Source organism: Salarias fasciatus, chromosome 12 (genome assembly GCF_902148845.1).
Source record: "Salarias fasciatus chromosome 12, fSalaFa1.1, whole genome shotgun sequence".
Classification (NCBI taxonomy): Eukaryota; Metazoa; Chordata; class Actinopteri; order Blenniiformes; family Blenniidae; genus Salarias; species Salarias fasciatus.
In genome coordinates, this window is record NC_043756.1 from 28370204 (window position 1) to 28393114 (window position 22911).

The following is a 22911-nucleotide window of genomic DNA, read 5'->3' on the forward strand; positions in this document are numbered from 1 at the left end:
GACACTCATTCTTCAGCCTTATTTTTGATTTTTGAAGTAAATGGTGTCAAATATACTACAAATTTTCTCTTTGTTTAGATTTACAAGCAAAAGTTAACAGCATCATTCATTAATGACATTATCCTAGTTTCACTCGCTAATTTGTAGAAAAAGGTGTGAATATAATGGGATGAAAGTCCTGGCAAGCATCCAAAGAACTGATTATAGAGCAGTAGGTCACCAACATTACCAGACTAATGCAGCTTCATGTAACTTTAACTGAACAGCAGCTACAGCTGGAGCAACACTTGCAAATCGTACCAAATTTAACTAAAAACAAAACTACAACAAAACAGCAAACAAGTTTGATGTAAATTTATGTCAAAACTTTATTTTCTTGATATGCCGACATACACAAATGAGTGAAATAACCTCTTAGACAAACAACTATCCAATAAAAAGTTAAAAGTGACTTTCTGCCCAAGCTGGATAAAGACATTTTGTATCTTTCTTAGTGAGTTAGTTAGCATTAGCTGGAGCTGCGTCGATAGACGCTAACTAGCTTGGTTTCAGAAATGATGTGACTCAGCTATTTTGTTGATGTAGCCAAATACTTAGAAAAGTAATTAAAATGAATTAAAGTTGGACTTAAGAAGGCTGACTTGCTCTTTGTTATTTAGCCTTTTCAAGAGAATCACTAGCTTCCAACGAAGTACCGTACAGAGACCTATATTCCCGTTTGTTCTTTGGTGAAAAGCACGACTCTCTTTTGCCGCCATGGCAGCTCTGAATCTCATACCTGTCATACCGTTTCATTTAGTTTGTGATCATTCATGATTGGATTTAGGCCTAATTCTGGAAAAAAATTAGATTTTAGATGTTCTTTTCTTAATTAAAATCACATTTCTTCTCATTTGAGCCTTTCTCAAGTTTAATAAACTGCTGATGGCCTGGTATCAGCTGTACCCACTGTAGCTTCATTCACATGCTATTTTTTTGTCTTTAGCGGCGAAGGTCAGCCACCGATTAGACAGTTTACTGTCTCTTTACACCTCAACACACGCCTTTGTGCTTTATCTGTATCCAGCAAGCTAATATCAACAAGTGTTTAAACTTTGTTTCTCTGGCCTTTTCAGCACTGAAAAAACTAAATGGAGCTTCAGTACAGAGGTGACTGGAGACGCAGAAGATGAGGCACAGGATTGTTTTTTCCACTTAATAAAGTGACTAGTTTTGATTTTCCCCAAAGCTCAGATTGGGGAACCCTGTTGACTTCACTCTGGGACTGCGCGGTGTGACAATATAACACCTTGTGACGGTGTAAAAGAGTATACCGGATGAAATTTTGCCATACTGTTTATCCCAGAGAGAGAGCAGATGTCTGCTGCAGCTCTCTGAGTCGGTGTTCAGTCGTCTGGACTCGCTAACAGGACAGCTGGAGCGCAGTTGTTTGGGTGTGTTTGTGCATTTTCACAGCGTGTCTTGACGTCTTGCGGGGTTTGTCCTCTGCGTTTCATTGGTCAGATAAGCACAGGGTGCGCTCGTGAACAACACCAGCGTAGCCAGGGGAGGTGGGAGCCATAATGGCGGACACAGAGACTAGCGGCTCCGGGAGTGACGCTAAAAACTCAGGTCTTTTTTTCTTTCATGTTGTGATTTTTTTTTTAAATAATTGAAGTTATATAAACCGGAGTTTAAAAAATAAAAGAGGAAAATGAGCAAATGTGACAGTTTCATTATTTTTAAGCAATTATTTGAATTTACAGGGGAAAAAAATAATACCATGATAATAATAATACCGTTACCGTGATATGAAATTTCTGATACCGTGATATAAGATTTTGTTCATACCGCCCAACCCTACCTCACTCCATTTACAAGATTTCAAGTGTGTTTAGGGGATCCGTTTACATTTGGAGCCACTGAACACAACTTTTTGAAGATTGCTCCCAGTAAACACTTCTTCTGCACGTGTGTGAGCAGTTGGACAGTAAGAGCAATGGCGCCCTCCAACCTTTATCAATCTTGAGGCTTTTTTTTGTTGGATGTATCTAATGCAGTCTGTAAAAACTACACACAGTACTCTTTTTGTCTTATTTGTTTCAGCTACTATAATAGTTTCTAATATTAAATAATCTGGTTTTACTTCATCTTCTTCAGTGTTTAGATAATCCCTCATTAACATAAGTTGATCTTCTACATCTTCACTGTGAGTCTGGATCGTCTTCATCGAGTTTAAAAACAAGGAGGAAGGACAGGTTTTTATTTTTGAATATTGAAAGGAACAGTAAAATGTTACCATAAAAATTAGTGAAGATATCTGAACTCTAGTGATGACGTCCATGTTTCAGCGTTTTCGCTTGAAAAGACGAAGACAGAGTCGCGTTCTGTGAAATTACCGGCTAGAACCCTTTTCCAGTTATTAAAAAAACTTTCATAGACACAGCTGAACTATTTTTTTTCCACCTCTGCCTACAGTGAACCGTTGAAATAGTTCTGAAGCATTTGGAGTCTGGTTTAAAAGTCTCAGTAACTAAAAACTGACAGTAATCATGGCGTATTTCAAAAAGAGCGCGACAATTTAGGAACGCTCAGCTTTCCATGTAAACTGTGAAAATGTAGCTTTCCTGAGTTCCAGTGCAGTCCTGTGCTGGAAAATAGCTTTTCTGCATGTCAAGTCAAGTAAAAATATCAATTTAGGATTCAGAGCTTCATAATGTGAATGTATGCTAACATGATACAATCACATTATCTGCATATGTGGAGAAACATTTCTTCCATACCAGACACCGAGTGCTGCGCTTTACAAAAAAACCAACCACAGCACCACCTAGTGGCCTGACATACAAGCTTCAGTATTTCTAGTCGTGCTGCGATCAAAACGTTCCTGTCAAAAACCTTTGTGAACCGAAACCTGAAATCTTGTCTGTAGACTGTCCACACTCCAGAACCTTTAACGCAGAGTCTCTCTGCCTGGGTTGAGTGTTTAAATCTCACCGGCTTCTTCGTTAAACTGGGTTTGTAACCAAGAAGGATACCAAACTTTAGCTGGAAGCTTCTTCCCCTGTTCAGCTAAGTGCTTCAATTAGTTAATGTCTGTGTGTTTTGTCAGCTTGAACCTGTGTTTGTGCTCGGGTGTGCACTTTGGTCCCCCTCAGAAGTGCCAGAGGCAGAACAGGAGGCTAATTCGGGTGAGGGGAGAGAGAGGGAGGGAGAGATGGGGGGAAGGTGCAGTATTGTTGAACGGCAGCGAAAATAGGACTATCAGTTCCACTCAGATAACCCCTGGCTGTCATTGGACCTCAAGCCAAGCGGTGACCCCGGGGGCTTGAACTCTGCTGGTCATGTGACCAGGCAGTAAAGTGACCAGTGGCGTTGCTGGGCTCTGGCTGTGGTCAGAGAGGGGCAGGCTGTCGAGGAAAGAGGCTGCTGGGAGACAGAGACACAGAGAGAGAGGGCCAAAGGGAGAAATAAAGACAGAGCAGCGGAGAAGAAGAGGGTGATGGGGCGACCAGGCCCGGTGGCTTCTCCTTAGCCCAGTCCGAGCTTGAATGGGGTCCAGGCAGCCTGGGAGAAGCATGAAATGGATACATGGGAAGGTAAGGACAGGCTGGCTGAGGAGGCTATGCTTTCTTCTTAATGGGCCACACTTCTCACTGTAATTGCATGTGAATGGGAGAGGAGATAAGGATGCATTGCAACTGCTTTCTGGTCAAGAGAGATGTTGATTTTCCACCTAGAAAAACCTGTTTTTATTCATTTTCCATTCACTTACATTGGTGTGTCCCTTATTGTTGCAATATATGTTTAAAATCCCTCAAAGCCGTTAAAATGCAGGGACCATTTTGAATGTAGCGTTTCATTTTACGCCTCAAAAAATGCGTAAAAAGCTGAAGAACTCCCAAATCTTCAGGTGTGTCTGTTTTTCCCCTGTTAGAATAAATTAATGTTACAGTTAGCGGTGCATACCTGATGAGGCTCGGGCCGGCTCAATGAGCGGAGAAACCCAAGCCTTGCACAGCCGATCGATACCTTCAAGTGCTTTGTTTACGTGCGTGTTATGACGTGTATCGACGCGGTGGGGAATTGCACATATCGTATTGATCCCGGTTATGTGAGCGTGTGGAGGTTTGACCACAGTCAGCAGTGTTGATACGGCGGAGGGAGGGTCACTCTCAGGGTCCTAGTCAAATCTAACCCCAAAACCTCCTTCTCCTGCTTTATCGCCGCCTTTTCTTTTCTCTCCTTGAACTTTGTGTTTTCAGCTTCAACGCTCCTTGATCACTTTATTTTTGGCAAAATAAACGTAAGATCTGTTCGCCAAACTGTCCCTGCCACCCCCTTCTCCCCCTTCTCCCCCTTGTATTGCAGGAATTTGGAATGTGATCCCTTTTCACTCTTAAGATATGGCCCACATGGCAAAGCAGGGCAGATCACTCCCCTCTTTATTGCCTTATTGGTGATTTTTTTTTTTTTAAGGTAACTTCTTTAGAAAAAAAAAAAAGAAAGAAATCTGTGTGAGCAGTTTGGAGAGCAGTGGAGACCGTCTTTGTCTCACTTGATATTTTCTTTGAAGGACTTCAGTGGAGCATGTGGAGGAACCATGTTACTGTATTCGTCCCCTCCCCCCTTCCCTCTCTTCATGTTAATCCCCCCACCCAGCAGCCTTGTTGGTTTGTGCTCCAGCTGGGAGAGGGTTAACTCCACGCTGCTGCTACATGATGTGGATTTGTGCACGTGCGGCGATGTGATGGGACCAAACTGCATGTTACACTCAGAAAACGGTTTGAGAAAAGTGTGTGTTTGCCGGGTTGTTTGTGTGGATGCAGGGGACAGAGGCAGTGTGGAGATCAATAGTAGCAGTGGGGGGAGGTCAGGGACTCCTGTGACTCTGTAATGCCGGGCCTATAAATAGCCGATGACCAGAAGCTGCCCATTCCTGCCTCACATGCAGGCTGCAGTCACCCCCAGCCCCTCGCTCGCACTCTTCCGGGTCCACGTCGCGCACGTCAAACCCAACCGTCAGGTCCGTCATGTTGCAGATCTTTGTCTTTCAAGGGTGTGTTCCTGCAGCTGCCCTCTCCCACCCCCACCCCCCCTCCCCTCCCCAGCACAAACACACAAACACGCCGTGTTTTACTGCACCAGCAGAGCAAAACCAGCGCCTGAACCGAGCATGTTTTACTGTATCTTCTGTCCCCCACATGTGTGTTTTGGATCAGTGGGAGTTTTTCCTGCTGGCTGTGGGAAGTACACACACCCCCCCCTCCACACTCCTCACACACACTTCGCCCCTCCCCTTCCCTTTAATACAGAGGAGACTCAACATTCATTAACCATGCTTTTATATGTGTGTGTGTATCACAAAGCAGGGGCTGTAAAAGCCGCCACCTGGTTCATATCAGAGTGTGCTGCCTGTTTAGACCTGACTTTTAAATGGGGGGGGGGGGGTCTCGGGGTCTAAACAAGTTCCCGCTGTCTCTTAAGGCAGAAAGCTTAAGCACTGATGTTTAACATGCCTCACTGCTGCAACAACTCATAAACGCTTGTCGCACAAATTTGATGATCGAGCCGAAGGCCGTTTAAATTTTCAGTTTGTTTTGATCCTGCTGTTTGAATGTATGTGATCATTATGAGCAGAGGGAGATAAATAAGCCAGGTTTTGGTTATAAAACACATCAGACAGCCTCCAGGGAAACTTCAGTGTTATAAATGTTGTGGCTTTCAAAAATTTTAGATTAGAAAATTTTGTTTTTTGGATTTTTTTTTTAAAAATGTATTTCTAATTTTTTTCAACATGAAATTAAAAAAATGTTCTGTTTCAAACTTTGATGTTAAATTTTACCTTTTAAAGAGGTTGAATGAAAACAGTCTGCTGCCTTTAAACATGTATTTCATTTCAATGTGTGCCTATTTTGTTTATTTTTTTCATTAAGAAATCTATAAAATATTTCTACTCATTTTATGTTATCTTTTATTTTTATACTTCACAAAAATGTTCAAAGTTCTATCTATGCAATCTAATTTCATTATTATTATTATTATTATTATTATTATTATTAATTATTATTATTATTATTAGCATTTTTACTTTTTTAAATGTTTTCCATTCAAGTTTTGACACAGCAGTCAGTCCACTATAATATAATCTGATGAATTGTCAAATTGCTAAACTGGGAAAATCTTATGTATTCACTTTAATTAGAAAAACTTGGATTTCCAGATGAAGTTTTTTTTTTTTTATGCAAGTTTCTAATGCTGCTCGAGAAATTTTCCATCTAATCCTTAAATTTCCTCAGAATGAATGAAATTATTCTGATAATTGGTTAAAACTGAGTTTTGATATGTTGAGTTTTATACATTCACATGAATATCTGTTTATTAGTCAAAAATCATCTAAACTTAACTTTTAAACTCGCTTCCTGTTGAATTAATTGATATAAATGACAACACAATCACATCTTCTGTAGTGCCTATCAACAACAATGGTATTTTAAGACAACAAAACTCACAAAATTTAAGTTTCCATGACTTGAAAGGCAGAAAATTGCAAGAAAACTGAAAATAATTAGGTTGGTAAAACAAACACCCTCTCCATGCCACTCCATTAGGTGGCTTTTTCCCGCGGTGGTCGAGGTGTGTTCAAAACACCTGAATTCTCCACATGCAGAAATAAATTGTAATGTGAAATTTACACCCAGTCAAAGAAAACATCTGAATGATCCTTTCACATGCAAACGGCGCTGAGAGCGCGAGGCAGACTCCTCCAGTACAGCCGCTTTCCCACATTACTCAACAAAGTAGCATCCATGTGGCTAGCATTAGCATAACATTAGCATGTAGGCCGATCTTTACTGATTCAGCCTCCTCGGCCCGGGTGTATATTATAAAGACAGCGATGTCAACAGGTCGCCATTGTCCCCTGGATGAGCCCAATCTACAACTGCATGCACGTTACTTCAAACATTAGCATGACAGTGAGGCCTGCCAGGAATGCGGGATCTCAGTCCCACGGGCTCCTCACATGCCTTCAGCCGCCGCCACTGCGCTGGTGTGCGTCCATCTGCATAGCAGAGTCCTGGTCGGGGTGTGTGCATGTGAGAAGGGTGGCCGGAGGGGCTTTACTTTCCTTCTCTCCCAGGTAGAAGAGATAAGTTACAGGGAGGAAGAGGGAGGGGGGCTGAGAGGAGGAGGAGGAGGAGGAGGAGGGGGGAGGATGCCGACAGCGGAAAAGTACAGCAGACTCCTGCAACCCCCGCTCCCGGGCTCAGCTGGGCACGATTGTGATGGAAAGCCTGAGACAAAACCAGGCCGGGAGAAAAGCCCCTCAGTGGCAGGAGCTGCTCTGTCAGCCTCTCAAAGGCCTGCTTTACACTACACTCCGGCCTTTGTGTGCGCCGGGGGCGGACAATGGGCAGATCTGGCCACGATACATCTCTGTTCCCAGCGCGATGCGTTCAGGGCCCTGCGCCGGCCACCTTTACGCCACGTTTCAAGGGAAAATGCAAAACCCTGGTTGCATTTTGAGTGTAAGCGCTACTGAAATGGGAACTTTTTGAGAAGGGCTCGCAGGGTGGAAGTTAGTGAAAATGCCCAGAGTGCCTCGCAAAACTTTCAGGAAAACACCTGGGCTCTGTCTCCATGTAGATGGAAGAAACGCTGCTACTGAGCAAGCGCACCAGGTTAATGCAGTGGCGTCCTCCAGTCCACATGCTCCTGGACCAATGCCCCTGTTGCTGTTCACAGCGCAACGTTCTCGACCAGGATGTTTGTGGTTCATTAAGAAAACCACCAACGTGTGCCCTGGCACATTTTCAGAACATGATCAGGTAAACTTAAAACTTTTCTAAAACGAGGAAACCGTGTAAAAAGGGTCTGTAACCCTCAGCCCCAGGAGAATATGGACTGGGAGTCACGCCGCTCTGGAGGCCGCCGTTGTTGTCGTCCATCGACTAACAAACGTATAGAAACACTGGTTTCTAAAAGTTGCATTTTCAGTGATTCCGAACCTCGTTGTTTGAATGAACACCGAAAACAAAAAGAACGTTTGGCATTTTCACTTGAAAACCTGTTTCAATGAAAAAGTCATATTTGAGACCAAAATTAATACAACGCTCTTTTAACTCTTAAGTTAAAGCTCTTTTTTGAACTCCCTGTGATAGAAAATGATCATTTCTGTGGGTTTTACAGTCAGAACTCTTGTTCTTGCTCTCAATAAGCTGTGTGTCTTTTCTTTAAACGCTCCGCTCGCATCTCCTGGTTTGCGTTAAAGATTGGAATGAAACCCGGGCTGACCCCTGGGAAACAATGCAGCCTTTAATGAGCCTGTGGGGTGGGGGTGACTGTGTGTGTGTGTGTGTGTGTGTATGTGTGTGACAGAAGCATCGGGGGTTCCTGCACCCATGCCAGAGGGAGAAAGAGAGGGTGGAGTTCAAGATGAAGCAGGGCTTTTATGACTCTTTATCGTCACCTCGGGGGAATTTATCGTCTCCTTTTATGACCTTGTGATAGATTCGCAACCCGAGAATCTCCCGATTCAACAAAGACTCACCCTGAAAGAGAAATATTGTCTCACCCCCGTGTGAAATTCTCCCCTAAATGTGGGAACATTTGCAGAGATTCATCCATCTATCTTTCTCTGGCTTTGATGCCTAAAATTAGCCCATTCGGAGGAGATGAGATTTATTCTCAGGGATTAAACGATGAGCGCTGCTCCTCAGTCTGGTCAGGAAGGTTGATATTGAACAGCAGAGTCCAGATGTGTCCCAGAATGCAGCTGGAAGCGTTTCTTCAGCAGATCATCACTTCTTCAGGGAGTTTCTAATGTCAGTTAATTACAGATATTAGTTAAATGTATACTCTCCTCCAGAGGAACGTAGGCTTTTTCTTTAACTAAAGGTTACAAAAAGATAGAATACATTCACAGAAGCATATTTACATGAAGTACTAGACGTCTATGCAATTTATTAATATTTACACATCAAACTCAAATCAATGAAATATATTTTATAATGTGATTGTACGCTGTACATTAACCCTAGTTTATACAGCAATAGATCAAAACCCATTACTGAAAAATAGCTAACATATAGCAATACATTCAGATTAAATACTGGCAGATGCCACCAACATTAGCAATACGTGGTAGTGTTTTTACTGTATCAGTGACGTATTTAATATTATATACAGAATAAATACTGCAAAATACTACCGACATCCATACCAATAATATGCAATAACCCAACATATAAAGCAATGTATTCTGAATAAATCATGTATCATACATCAACGGATTGAATACAAAACAATACAACTAATATTTAGCAGAATATGTCAATATTAACACCAACCTGTATAGCAGTATATACTGATCAAATACTGAATACTGCTGTTATTTACCTGTATGTGCCAGTTAAATATATAACAACAACAGATATCAAATTATGGACATATATAGCAATACAGTATAAACAGATGCAATACTACAGACATCGTGTATATAGCAACGAGGGTGTTTCTTGTAGATTTTGAAGCAAAGAGGCTGAAGTATTTTGCCAAAGAAAAGTGGGATCATACAGTACATCTCGTAACATTTTATTCTATTTGAAGAATCGCTACATTGCTAAATTCTCCACTTTGAGTTTGTACTGAAGGTTCTCAGTGAATCTGAGTTTATCTGCAGTCTTGAGATTTAAAATCAGCACGGATTATTACGAGTTGAAACTTGTTTCTTCATGTCTTCCAGCCCATACACGACATATTTTTCAATTGCAAATATGAAAATAACGTGAATAAAATAAACTGTTTCATATGGGAAAACGCAAATGTGGGATTTGAACCATCTAACAATGTGAGATGCTCAAGGGAAGGGCAGTTCATGTGTCTATCATGGCCGAAAATAATAATAAAAAAAAGCCTTTCATTAGCATAGTCAATTTTAAAGTAACAAAAGTGCAGCAACACCACCGCTGTCTGATTTCTAACTTTTCCATATTTCTTATCTTTGATCCAATTGCTAACCCCTTATCCTACTTCTGTAATTAATCACAATAGAAAAATCAAACTTTGGACAACTCACATTAAATCATGGCGATTAATGCCATTAAAAGTGACAGCCCTGAAATAAATATTTAATCATCAGCACTGTACAAATGAAAACCGTTAAACTAGTGACATGAACATTTTAAATTCAGCATTTTTCAGAATAAAGCTTATCACACCAAAACAAAACACTTTGACATGAACTCCCTCATTTCAAAAGATTTTTTATTTCTGAAGTTCAAAACTGGCAAACTTTTTAAATGTACATTAAATCTTTATCCAGCAAGTGACCATAATTTGTAAAAGTTCACCTTTGTTCAAAATTACCTCTGTAACAAACCGTAAAAACTGTATTTAGTCAGTTCTCTACACATTGTAGTGTAGAGTGTAGAAAGTGTAGTTTCAGTAATGTTTTGATAATTTATGACAGTTCTGATTACGCTTGCCACTTTAGCCTTATATTTGGGGTTTGTGTGTACGGATGCTGGTTTGATGTATTTTCAGTGTTTTCTATTTCCCATCCTTTTTAAGATATAAAGAGATATTTCATCACCCACACTGTGATGTGATATATATATATATATATATATATATATATATATATGTATATATATTCAAAAATAAGTGTACTTTTGGTCAATTGTAAACTTAAAAACTGACTTTATTCCATATTAAAAGCAAAAAAATTTTTTTTACTCAAACTTAAGTGAGTCATAAAGCATTAGAATGTCATTACAGGGAAATCACCGAAATACTTTTAAGTACTCGATTTTCAAACTCTGATTTGTTTTTTATTATTGTATACAAACATTCCATATTCTAAATCAGGAGTTGGAGCCTCATGTAGTAAACATATCCAACGATCTCCTGTAAGTGGCTCATGGAGGGACAGTGAAACATTCAGCATTTTGTTTGTTTTTACACCAGCACTTCAATCCAGCTTCCTAATGTGTGAATATTGTCAATATTTAATATCATTAGCGGTGAAAATCATCTCCGCTATCATCTCATTACAAAAAGCGAAGTTAATCCTTTATATCAGGTTATGCATCAATAAGAGATATCCTCATATAGCTGTAATCATTCAGATGAATGTTTCCTGTGTATTAAATCTAGATTCTATAAACCAATAATTACTTTCTTGGTATGTACTGTATGTGTTATTATCCAGTGATGCTTTTACCCCATTCAGAGATTAATTCAGTGCTTCAATTGAAGATGTAAAATATTTGTTATTTACATTCATATGTGTGTATTTATGTAAAAAGATTCTAAAAATAGCGATAAAATTGATCAAAAGTGTGTAATTTGTCAGTGTCACCTTATTTTAATTTAACATTGTTCATGTAAAAACAACCCTGTTACAATGTTTACAGTCAAAAATACTGATAATATTCAGGAAATAGGTCCACTTTTATACATGCCTCATGCATTTATTTGAACTGTTTTTCAGCATTTGTTTCTAGATGACTTGACTTAATGTTATTTAAATCATTCAAACTGTCAGGCTTTAATTAAGCTCCTCCAATTACATTAACTTGTTGAAAGAAGTCTTATTTTCACAGTTAAATGTTTGACAGCAGCTGGTTTGACCTCAAAAACAAACCATCAGACCATATTTTAATAAATCACATGTATTGATCCCCTGCTTCCTGTAAGAGTAGAGGTGTGAAAGCAGGTTGAGGGCTGTGATGTGTGTGTGTGTGTGTGTGTGTGTGTGCCGGTCGGGGCGGCGTGGGAAGAGCCGGGGTCAAACCCGGAGCAGGCGGGAGCCTCACAAAGGCCACATCCCCACCTGTAAACGTGCTGAATATGTCCCCGTCATCTCCAGGCGGGACGGGGAGGAGTCACGGGACGCGACGCGCTGAGATCAAGTGTGTGGAGGTGCGAGCCGGCCCGTTTATATGGTGGCCATGCACTTGAAAGACGGGGGTGACGGATTTCTCAAATCAGCCTGAGTGAAGGCGGCTAAATGCCCATTGTGTGCTGAAGGAAGTCGGGTTTCACAGGTGCTGGCCAGAGAAATATATGGTTCGAATGCGTCTTCCTCAATAGGCCGACAAATGGCAGGATGAGGAGGGAGGAGATCTGATGTGTTTGACCGAGGTGATCGCTTTACAGTAAAAACACAAAAACCAGCAGGAAGAGCTTCTTAAAGTTTGCTCTCTCGTTCTGCTTTATTTAAAGTTGATAAAAATGAACACAAAAAACTTTCATGTTGTCTTTTTTTTTGTTTGTTTTTTTGATGATTCCCTTTTGTTTATGACTGTGATACATAATGAAGCCAGCTACCGACGGCCACACTGGAGCAAAAACTGGGATTGTAATCTACGCATGTGGCCAGGATTCTCTTTAATATTCCAGTATGTCATATGGACAGCCAGAATGACCACAAAACCTCTGAATTCCCTCAAAACAAGCAGACATACAACAGAAAAATGAACAAAACATCATCTGTTATCATTTCAGGAGCTACTAATGGATCAAACTAATCAATTCTAGCAAATAAATAACTGTTTTTGGTCCAAATATGTAAAAAAAATCATTACAAAGCACAATTGAACCAGTGACACATTGTTTTTTAGTTATTTTTCATCAATTAGTCTTGATTTTAGTCTAATTAGTCTAGATTTGATAACAAAAGTGAGTTCAGAGGGCACAGAAAAAGTCAGACTAAAACATTTTCCACAGAATATGAGGAACAATTCGCTGGACTTAAAAATATTTAACCAGTTCAAATTTTTCAGCACCTTTGAAAAAAGTTAGAATAAAAATTGCTTCAATTCCTCCCCTGAAATTGTAGATATCTTTCTTTTTGTATTTGCATTAAGTTACAGATCTGAGTTAAGGCGCTCACATTGATTCATTTGGTCACAGAAAGTAACAACAACAAATATACTTTGAAAATTAAAAATGTGTTTTAATTTGTGGTTTTACCACAGAATAAAAAACTACATTGATTTTTGCATTTGTTTTGTTATTTTTTTCTGCAAATGTTTGCAAATGATTACCAGATCATTACATCAGCCTTTAATTTTCTGGAATATTTTTTTTCTTTATTTACACTTCTGTTGCTGTGATAATCCAGATTAAACAATGAAGTTAACTCTATTTTACAAATATTTTTATTCTGAAAACAATTTTACGTTTCAACTAATGAAAATCACTAATGGGGTATTTTCACAGCTTCACTACTTCCTGAAAATAGCTGTGCACATTCATTTCCTGTCTTACATTATTGGCCAAACTGATTAATCCAGGTGTGTCTGGTTTAGACTGCTGCAACAAGACACACCTGGATTAATCATTTTGGCCAATAATACAAGACAGGAAATGAATGTGCACAGTTAATTTCAGGAAGTAGTGGAGCTATGAAAATGGCCCATTTCTACTTAAAATCTCATTTAACATTATCCAAAAAAAGCAACATGAATAAACTGATGAATACTGAATACTGTTCGTCATAATCTGCAGTAAAAAAGCAACATTTCCATTTCTTTTTAATGATTTAACACTGTCCGCGTTTCATTGATTTGCCGTTCACTGATTGAAATGGAAAACTTTGTCAGAGAATGTTCAAAATCATCTTTTGTTTTTTTCTCTTTAAACACCTGTTCGGTGAAAAATTGCTCATCACTGCCTATGAGCTATACTCGAATGACTGAATATCGTTTTTTTTTTTTAAAAAAAAAGGGAGTTTGCAGAAAGGAAGAAGAGCTGAGAGAGAATCTTAATCTGCAGGTAAAAAAAAAAAGCCATGAAGATGAGAGAAGGGCGTTAATCTGACGTCACACTGAGAAATCACTGGATTTCTGAAGACAGTCGGCGGCGGCGGCTTCTTCTTCTTGACTGCTGGAGCTTCCTCTCCGAGTCGACTTAACCTCTGCGCCATATAGAGTTAATCACCAGAATGGTTAAATAGTAATCCGGGGCCGGGCGGCCATTGTCTCTGTACAGTGAGGCTGCATGCAGCCACCAGGCTGGAGCCCCGCGCCATTTAAATGGTAATCTGTCTCTGGGCTTTAGAAGTCCTCTATTCACCAGTCATTATCTGGGAGAGGCTTTATGCCATATGCCCCCCCCATCCAACCCCCACCCCCCCACCACCTTCTAATTACCTCCAGTACATGAATCCTGAAGCCCGCTATGAAGCCCCCCCCCCCCCCCCCCCCCCCCAAACGCTCTCTCTGGGAGGCTTATAGCTCTCAGCTCAGTCACATGCCTCTGATGAGCTGCCCCTTTAAATTAATGCACACACACACACACACACACACACACGCCTAATCCCGCTCATTTTAATATTAAAGATTAGGTTCCTGTGGCCTGTTTATTGTCACAACATAGTGTCTCCTAATCAGAGGGTGACTGGGTCAAACGTTGACTACAGTCACTGTATCAGGTTTCCTTTACAAGCCAGCTCCCATGAGGTACACACACACACACACACACACACACACACACACACACACACACACACACACACACACACACACACACACACACACATATCACTTTCTTCAACCATCATTTGGATGATTAAATGAAAACATAGAACAGAGTTCACAGATCTCATTAACTAAAATTTAATTTGAGAAATTTTAACAGCTGGGTGGTAAATTTCTCAGAATCACAACATTATTTGGTGAAACGATTGTTTTAACCACTTCCTATCTACAGTACGGCTGCTCACCACTAGTTGGAGCTGGAGAGTCAATGGTGCTGATTTCCACTGCAGTTCGTCAAGAAATTCTTAAAAACCTGAGTGGTTTGCTAGTATTCACATGGAGAAAATTAAAAGAAGGCAGTCTGCAGGATCTGTAAGTGGGGAAATAAAATAACATGACTGCTTTGAAGAACCAAACAACCACATTCAGACGTTAACCTTCACGCAGCGCCAGGTGAGACGTGCAGCAGTTCCAGCCTCGTTCTGCAGGTTCTTGAGCCGGCTGTTTATGGATGAAGGTTGTCCTGAGTATCAATGCTCAAAGTCAAACTTGTTTTACCAAGAAGAAAAAGTCCCGAGCTGAGAAGGAGGCGGAGCTTCTGAATCTCTTTAGTTCCTGTTTGGTCCATGTACCGTTTGTTGATCCCAGTCCAGGCTTCTCTGGTCTTGTTTTAGATCAGGACCAGGAGGTCAGTTTGTTTGGTTCATGATTCCATTGATGGGCCACATTTCTGAATCAATATTTCCCCATTTCATTGGTTAAAAAGCCTTCTTTAGAGTCTTTATTATTTCAATTGAAGGTGTTTCACCTCCATTTGTTTTGGATGAGTGTTTTGCTCAAAGACTCTTTAGCACTCATCAGGGCGAGACTTGTGATTGAACCATCCACGTTGGAATTGGAATTTTACCAAGTGAGCCACGTCTTCTCCATCCAGTTCAGGGTGTCGCTGCTCCCAGATGATGGAGCTGAAGGGTTTGTCCTGGATGGTGACGTTCACGTTTTGAAAAATGACTCCCAAGGTGGAACTTTTTGAAAACGCTCCATGGAAATGCGCTGAAGCACAACTTTTCTGAAACCCTGCTCCTGTGTGTGCTCACCGCAGCCGTACTGAACAGTTCTCCTGCTCATGGGGGAGAAGATAGACGGTAACAACAGAGTGTGGTTTCATTACAGAAACAACAACAGGCACCTGCCAGTGACCCAGTATGGAAACTTCACTGTTTTCAGCATTTCTGCAGTTTCCCTGCAAACAGACATTGTTTTTAAAATGTTGCAGTGTAAACATGAAACTTTTCTGGAATGAAGAAGATGTTTCAAGCCCTCGACACTCGATATGAGTCAAGAATGCTAACAACTGCTTGCACTGAGATATTTATGGCTTTGTACAGCACCTTGTGCCAGCAGCAGTTGTTTTAAAGTGCTATAGAAATAAAGTTGAGTTGAGTATGTGAACATTCTTCCTAAACCAACCAGATATACGAGATGTTGGCTTTAGGTCTAAGTGTTCATGGGATGTTTTAAGAATCCACATTAAGTGTCACTTTGACTGTGATTAACCAGGATGAGCTACTCATAAAAACTTGCCAAGTCCACAATGGAAGTTGCAATGATTTGTCGTGAGGACTCTTGAAAAGGGAGAAGCTGAGTTGAGTCTTTCAGCTGCAGAAATTCATTCACGGCGCCCAAAAACCCAGATAAAGACGATTTGTCTCTCAGCGACGGTGTTTCTGAATGGCCTACGTTTGGCCCTGACTTCAGTCTGAGCTGTTTGAACACTCCAACCCAGTTTGGGTTTGTCTGGAATAGAGCCCAACCTTCCTCTGGATGTGTCGCTGTCTCTTTGTTCACACGCCAGCAGACAGTCCACTCGAACAAACCACTCAAAGCATAGTTTTTTTCCACGATCAAATGAGAATACAACCACAATCAATCCACAATCTGGATCAATGGGATGCCGTTAATATATGGCCTGCACATATGTGGCAATAACTGAGCAGGCCTGCAGTGTTAGAAGAGCTTCAGCTGCATGTTTCAGATGAATCCATGAGGCGAGGCAGCAGCAGCAGCATCGAGCTGGTCTCTGGAAACCTGTTTGTCCGCCTCCATTATTGGCTTCCCCACCGCAGAATCCCATAGGAGGGTAAGGGTCAAGCTGCCTGTGTGTAGTGCAGTTTGTTGTATTACACAAGAGTCTTACATTAATCAGATGGCCAGGTTAATCTCCAGGCTCAGCGGCCAGCGGTAACCTGCAGGACGGCAGCGGCAGCTCGGCCGCGTCCCCGTCCGCCTCGCCCAGCGAGCGCCGGTTCACGTGAAAAGCTCTACGTGGAAGGGCAGCGATTACTCACTAACATGGTGTGTGTGTGTGTGTGTATGTGTGTGTGTGCGCGTGTGTGTGTATATGAACTAAAGCCTCTCTCATGCTTACATTACCAAATGATTAATTCAATTCCTACATGAAGAAGTAATGAGAAAAAAGATTATTTGAAAACTAGATTTGGGGCTAACGTTGATCAAGTAGTGCGGTAAGTTGTTCACCTGAAGGCTGAACCTGTAAACTAGTAATTCCGTGCCACGTTCGTCAGATTCAGCATTGTAACGATTTATTTTTTTCACAGTGATCGGTTTATCTGAAACAGGAACGCAAAAACAGTGCAAGCCTCCAGTAAATGGAGCCTTTGACTTGGCTCATTCTCCTCCTGCCATAACCGGGATTCAAACCCGAGTCCCTCACACTCAATGTCGACTACTTGTTTAAACACGAAGGGGCTTTATGAGTGATCTCCTTTTCTTTATGTGAAAGAAATTCCTTCTCAAATCAAAAAATAGATCAGTTTTAGTTTGGTAGACTTTTTTTTTTTTTTTTTTAATAAAAACGGTGCAAAAGCAGTTTTAATGTTTAAAAAAACAAATGTATGAATGAAAGAGTTGTGAATCAGTTTGGATGTATGAAGCACAAACTTGAGACATTTACAAATCTTTGAATAATAGCTTTACGGTTACCTTCAAAACACAAATGCTTCAAAGTGTCAGGAAAGAAGCTTTGTAGACGAGTCAAACTTCCCACCGTCACTTCCCCTCATTGCATCAGCAACAAGTTGTATCCGTCTGATCTGTGTCTGGTCCTGATGTGTTCGATCCCCTGATACTGATCAGCTGCTGCTGGCTGATAGCTGCAGCTTCTCTCTGTAACCATGGAGTCCGACCCATCTGCTCTCTGTTAGCGGTGGGGGAGAGCAGGAGGACCTAATCAGTATGTACACTCACAGGTCACCACCTCAACCACACCTGCCTGCAAAGATCTGTTAATCTGACCACATGGCAGGAAGACCAGGAATTTGAGCAAAGGAGCAACCTGCTGAAGATCTGAATTAAGTATCTCTCTGTGGTTTTTAGAGAGCAGTTAGAGAGGACGACACACTGGGGGGAAGGAACCTGAAGACCAGCTCTGAATGCTGCTGTCAACACACTGAAGCTAGAAAAATTAATCTGAAGTTCAAAAAGGACTCTAAAACTGGACAATAGATGATTTTAGAAGGGTTATCTACCAGGGAAGGTCTTCAACATAACTCGAGGCCTGTTTTCACCATGTCTTCAAATAAAAGCGGGCGAGTTTTCGCTTCAGTTTGGCCGTTGGTTTACATAACAACAACGGTTTGGACAAACTGAAAACCAGAGTGCAATGTTTCCACAACACTCAGCTTTATGTCTCCGTGGAGACGAGGTAGACTCTACTTTTCTGAAACGCTGACTGTAAATAGTACTGCACTTTCACCAGTAGATCCACAATAAGGATGCAGAGCTTCTTAAATGTAAACATGATCATTTAATACACTGTCATCAGCATACATGGAGTATGATAGCTGATCATATCAGTCTCTCGACAGTGGACCATCGACTGATGGCTTCTTTCTGCATCAGCACACGCCTGTAAAGTTAAACTTGAACAAAACAAGTTGCCCGTTGTGACGGTCTCGCATAGGAATGGTTTCAACACCTGGCCGGGTTTCTCGCCTTGTTCTCGTTTGGCGTACTTCATGTTGTGCGTGATGAGTGTGTGTGTGGAGCCTGATGAAGATTAACGGTATGATCAGCAGACAATATTCCCTCCAACCTAATTCCCAGCTTCCGCATTGAGTTTGACTCTGTGGCCTGGAGGTAGATGTGGGATTAAGAGAAGATTTCAACAGCTTTCTCAGATCGTCGTCTTTAAAGTATTGAGAGCACCTACATGATTAGCAAAAGTAACTTCACATGCCCCCCCCCCCAAGGGCCAACGATGTGTTTTAAACTCCATCATCCTCCCACACTTTGAAAAACGGCGAGCTTGAGACATGAAGAGTGCAAGCGTTAGTCTTTATGAAAAGTGGCTCATTGTTTCGTTCTGTTCCTTGATACGTCCTCATCTGCTGTGCAGATCAAGAGCATCTGCAGTGCACTCTGCTATATACTGCACTCTGTTTTCAGGGGGTGGAGTTGATAGCAACAGGTCAAAAAAAGGAGGTGATGTAACCTTCAGTGCATGAAAAATAGATTTGACCAGAGGGTCTCCGGTCGGTTCCTCTTTGACCTTTATATGGAATTATTTCACGGTAGGAATGAAATCGGATCATCCGTTTCATATTCCGCGTATTTTTGGTGTGTACGTTTTGTTAATGTACTTTGCTGAGTACATCCTGTTCTGAACAACTTCCTCTGAATGAGCCCACTCCCCCGACCGCTCCCCGAAATTTCCCCTCACATGTGTTCCAAATTACCGCCCCCGTCTTTACAACTTTCCTGTTTCAAGTGATCAGCACAAAAGTGTGTGTGTGTGTGTGTGTGTGTGTGTGTGTGTGTGTGTGTGTGTGTGTGTGTGTGTGTGTGTGTGTGTGTGTGTGTGTGTGTGTGTGTGTGTGTGTGTGTGTGTGTGTGTGTGTGTGTGTGTGTGTGTGTGTGTGTGTGTGTGTGTGTGTGTGTGTGTGAGGTCATATCTGAAACATGACCTCAGTTACTGACTGTTTCACCATCCATCCATCCTTGACTGTTTGTCCATCCATCCATCTTCCATCCATCCGTTCATCCATCCTTGACTGTTTGTCCATCCATCCATCTTCCATCCATCCATCCTTGACTGTCCATCCATCCGTACATACATGTATCCATCCACACTGTTTTTGCTCATCCAGCTTGTGGGACTCTGCAGCTGTTCCATTCCAACACTGGGTGAAGTCGGACCATCAGTCAATCACAGGACAAACACAGAGACAGACTCTCACATTCACACCTACAGGACATTTTACAGTCACCAATACCCCTTTCCCACTGAAAGTAGTGGGAAACCCCACTGAAACCCCTAACAATAAGCAATTGAGTCATTTCTCACCGCCTGCAGACCCGGGTCTAATCTCCTGCACGCGAGCTGCATGGCTGCGTTTTCTCGCACTGATGATGTCCCACGTCTATGACATCATCAGTGCGACGGAGCACAGCGACGTAAAAAATAGAGGCGCACAGTCCCCGTTACCTGTCGATGGATCTCCTCTTCCCCACGGATCAAGAGAAGCTTTTTGATCTCGCTGTCTTGCCAATGCTGGGTCAACTTGATGCAGGAAATCTCACGCTGTGTCCAAAAACGACAAGCGCGCTAACGTAGGCACGCTACGTTGACGTCATCACGTAAATTACCGCGTTGACCCCGGTCTGCCTTTCCCACTGAAGCCAATCGGAGGCGAGCTGTTTAAAACCTGGGTTGCTTGCAGGGTCCATCGACCCGGGTCAAAATGCAGATTAAACCCTTTCCCACTGCCATGAGGAGCCGGTTATTAGCGGGTTTAAACGGGTTTTTTGGCCAGTGGGAAAAGGGTACAAATAACCTCAAACACATGGCAGCAACATGCAGAGTCCACACACACAAGAGGATTTGGGATTAGATATTCCCAATGTAAATCCACTGTGTTCACCTCTACCTCCCAGGGCAGGCTCTCAAAGACACGGGGGGAAAACACAAGCAGCCTTGATCTTAACCCTAACCTTTACCTGGGCTTTGAACCTGTCTATCTCCAACCTCACCTCAAATGAATCCCCCACAACAGCTTTAATCCTCTTATGACTCAAGTTATTCTCAGGCTGCCTGGATTTCTTTAAATTTAATAGCTGGAGAATTGTCTATGAGGATGTTTCAGGATCACTTCAACTTTCTCAGTTCTTCAGTGTCACTGTATATTCTCTGACTATACTGAGAATGACACTGCTGAATCTCGTCTGTGATTGGATGGTCGTGCTGCAGATTGGGGGGGGTTCCACCACGCAACCATTATGTGGTCGCAACGCTCCATTTCTCCACTTTTTTGTGCTATTCAAATACATTAGTTGGCATGAACGGTTTAAGAGTTATTGTCATGAAAGCTTCACCCACGAAAATCATGTCAGTATTGACAGGAAAAGCATATTGGGGTTAATCCCAACATTAACCTTGGTTTTAAGCTTAATTCCAATCCCAACCTGATCCCAAACTGGATCTTGGGTGTAATCCTACTTTACGAGTAAAACTTAACTCAAAACAAAGTCTTAGCCTGGAGTTAAGTAATTGCATCCTGGCGTTCACACTCCTTTCCTGGCAGGCGTCGTGCTGTGAGCAGCCACACCCGGCCTGCGTGACGTTCACGACGTGCATGAAGAACCACTGCTTCGTGTTGACTCGTTTATTATAAAGAAGTACAAAGGCTTGTTTCATTACTTTTCTATTTTGAAATCCTGTACATTTTATAATAAACATAATTGAGTAGAATTTATGGCTCAGTTCTCCATAATAGACCCTGTTTAAACTTTTCAAGTGAAAAAGTATTTTTTTTGTGTGTTTTCGTTCAGGAAAAGTGTTGAGTTTACATGGCAACAGCTTGAAACTGGCGATTCAGCTACAAAATGACTGCTCAGGTATGAAAACAGGCGAGCCATTGATGGATGCAGCGAGCTGAGAGAAGAAGCGCTGCTTCTCGTGGAGTCGGGTGGCTTCCTGGAAGGAGGCCTCTTCACGCGACACCGCTGTTGTTAAGACGAGCGAAAGGAGAGACTGTAAACAAATCAGTCGTGTCGTTTCAGCTCATCAGAGCTGCTGAATAAAACATCCTCCAGACATCTGCGCTCTCCGTCCTGCTGCCTGTTACACCTCCACTTTCACAGAATGAGAGTTAGAGCTTAAGAACCCTCTGGATTAGCCAGCGCCTGGCTAGCGCTTAAGCCCCAACCGCCCCCATGATCTCAATTAAAAACTTGTGCCTTCAGCGAGGTTTTTGCACCCACAATTTTTTTTTTTTTTTTTTCACGGTGTGGATGAATTAGTGCAAAGCAGTGGGTGGAAATGGTTCTAAATCCCTCTCTGTTCTTCTTCTCCTCTCCCCCTACTTTGCTTTCAATCCTCTCTGCAGATGATCCAGCTGACCAGCGTACTTGCCTTATCTGTGGAGATCGCGCCACAGGCCTGCACTATGGCATCATCTCCTGCGAGGGCTGCAAGGGCTTCTTCAAGCGCAGCATCTGCAACAAGCGGGTGTACCGCTGCAGCCGCGACAAGAACTGCGAGATGTCGCGCAAGCAGCGCAACCGCTGCCAGTACTGCCGCCTGCTCAAGTGTCTGCAGATGGGGATGAACCGCAAAGGTAAAGCAGGGCCGAGGCTGGAACTGTCACTGTGCTGAACTGCACTTTATATGCACTTTTTATTATATTCTTTATTAGTCTCTCTGAATATTGAAACCTTTACATTGCCATTACATTACAGTGTAGCACTATTACATCACACCCTCGCTATGCATTTTGGGACCATTTCATCCTTACCTTACATTTTGTACCACTGCAATATCACATCACATCACATATTTACACCATCAACATACATTGACAGACCTTTCCATTCTAAATTTCCATCACTGCATTACATTTTTCTAGGCCTTAACATTATATTTCTACACCACTGCATTACATGTGGAAGGATTCCATTATATATTTGGAACATGCCGTTATCTATCTATGTCTTAGCATTATGTTTCATGACCATAAGATGACATTTTTCAGTCCAACTGAGCAGTGATTACCTTCTAGATTACCTTCTATTTTTGCACTGTTGCGCAGTTTTTTTTATGGATCATTGCACCATTACATTTTTAGATCATGAAATACATTTTTGCACTATTACATAATACTTTTTCACCGTTGCATAACATTTTGGCACTGTTGGATTCAATTTTTTTCACCATTGCATCTACTGCATTAGATTTAGACATTGTTGCATTGCATTTTTGCATCATTGCAATACATTTTTTTAAGCATTGCATTACATTTTTGCACCATTATGTTACATGTTTGTACTATTACACCACATTTGTACCATTCCATGACATTTTTGCAGAATTGTATTGCATTTAGACATTGTTGCAATATATTTTGTACTATTATATCATATTTTCACC

General features: G+C 41.7%; 1 protein-coding gene across 1 annotated transcript in view; it reads left to right on the forward strand.

Annotated features, from left to right (window-relative positions):
• Positions 1-3539: 3539 nt before the first annotated feature.
• The window catches only part of nr6a1a (nuclear receptor subfamily 6, group A, member 1a), a 28474-nt gene continuing 9102 nt past the window's right edge, over positions 3540-22911 (forward strand). The window contains exons 1-2 of the mRNA XM_030105026.1: positions 3540-3578; positions 21872-22102. Of these exons, the coding sequence (XP_029960886.1) occupies positions 3563-3578; positions 21872-22102 (247 nt within the window). The 5' untranslated portion in view covers positions 3540-3562. The remainder of the gene's footprint in view (positions 3579-21871; positions 22103-22911) is intronic.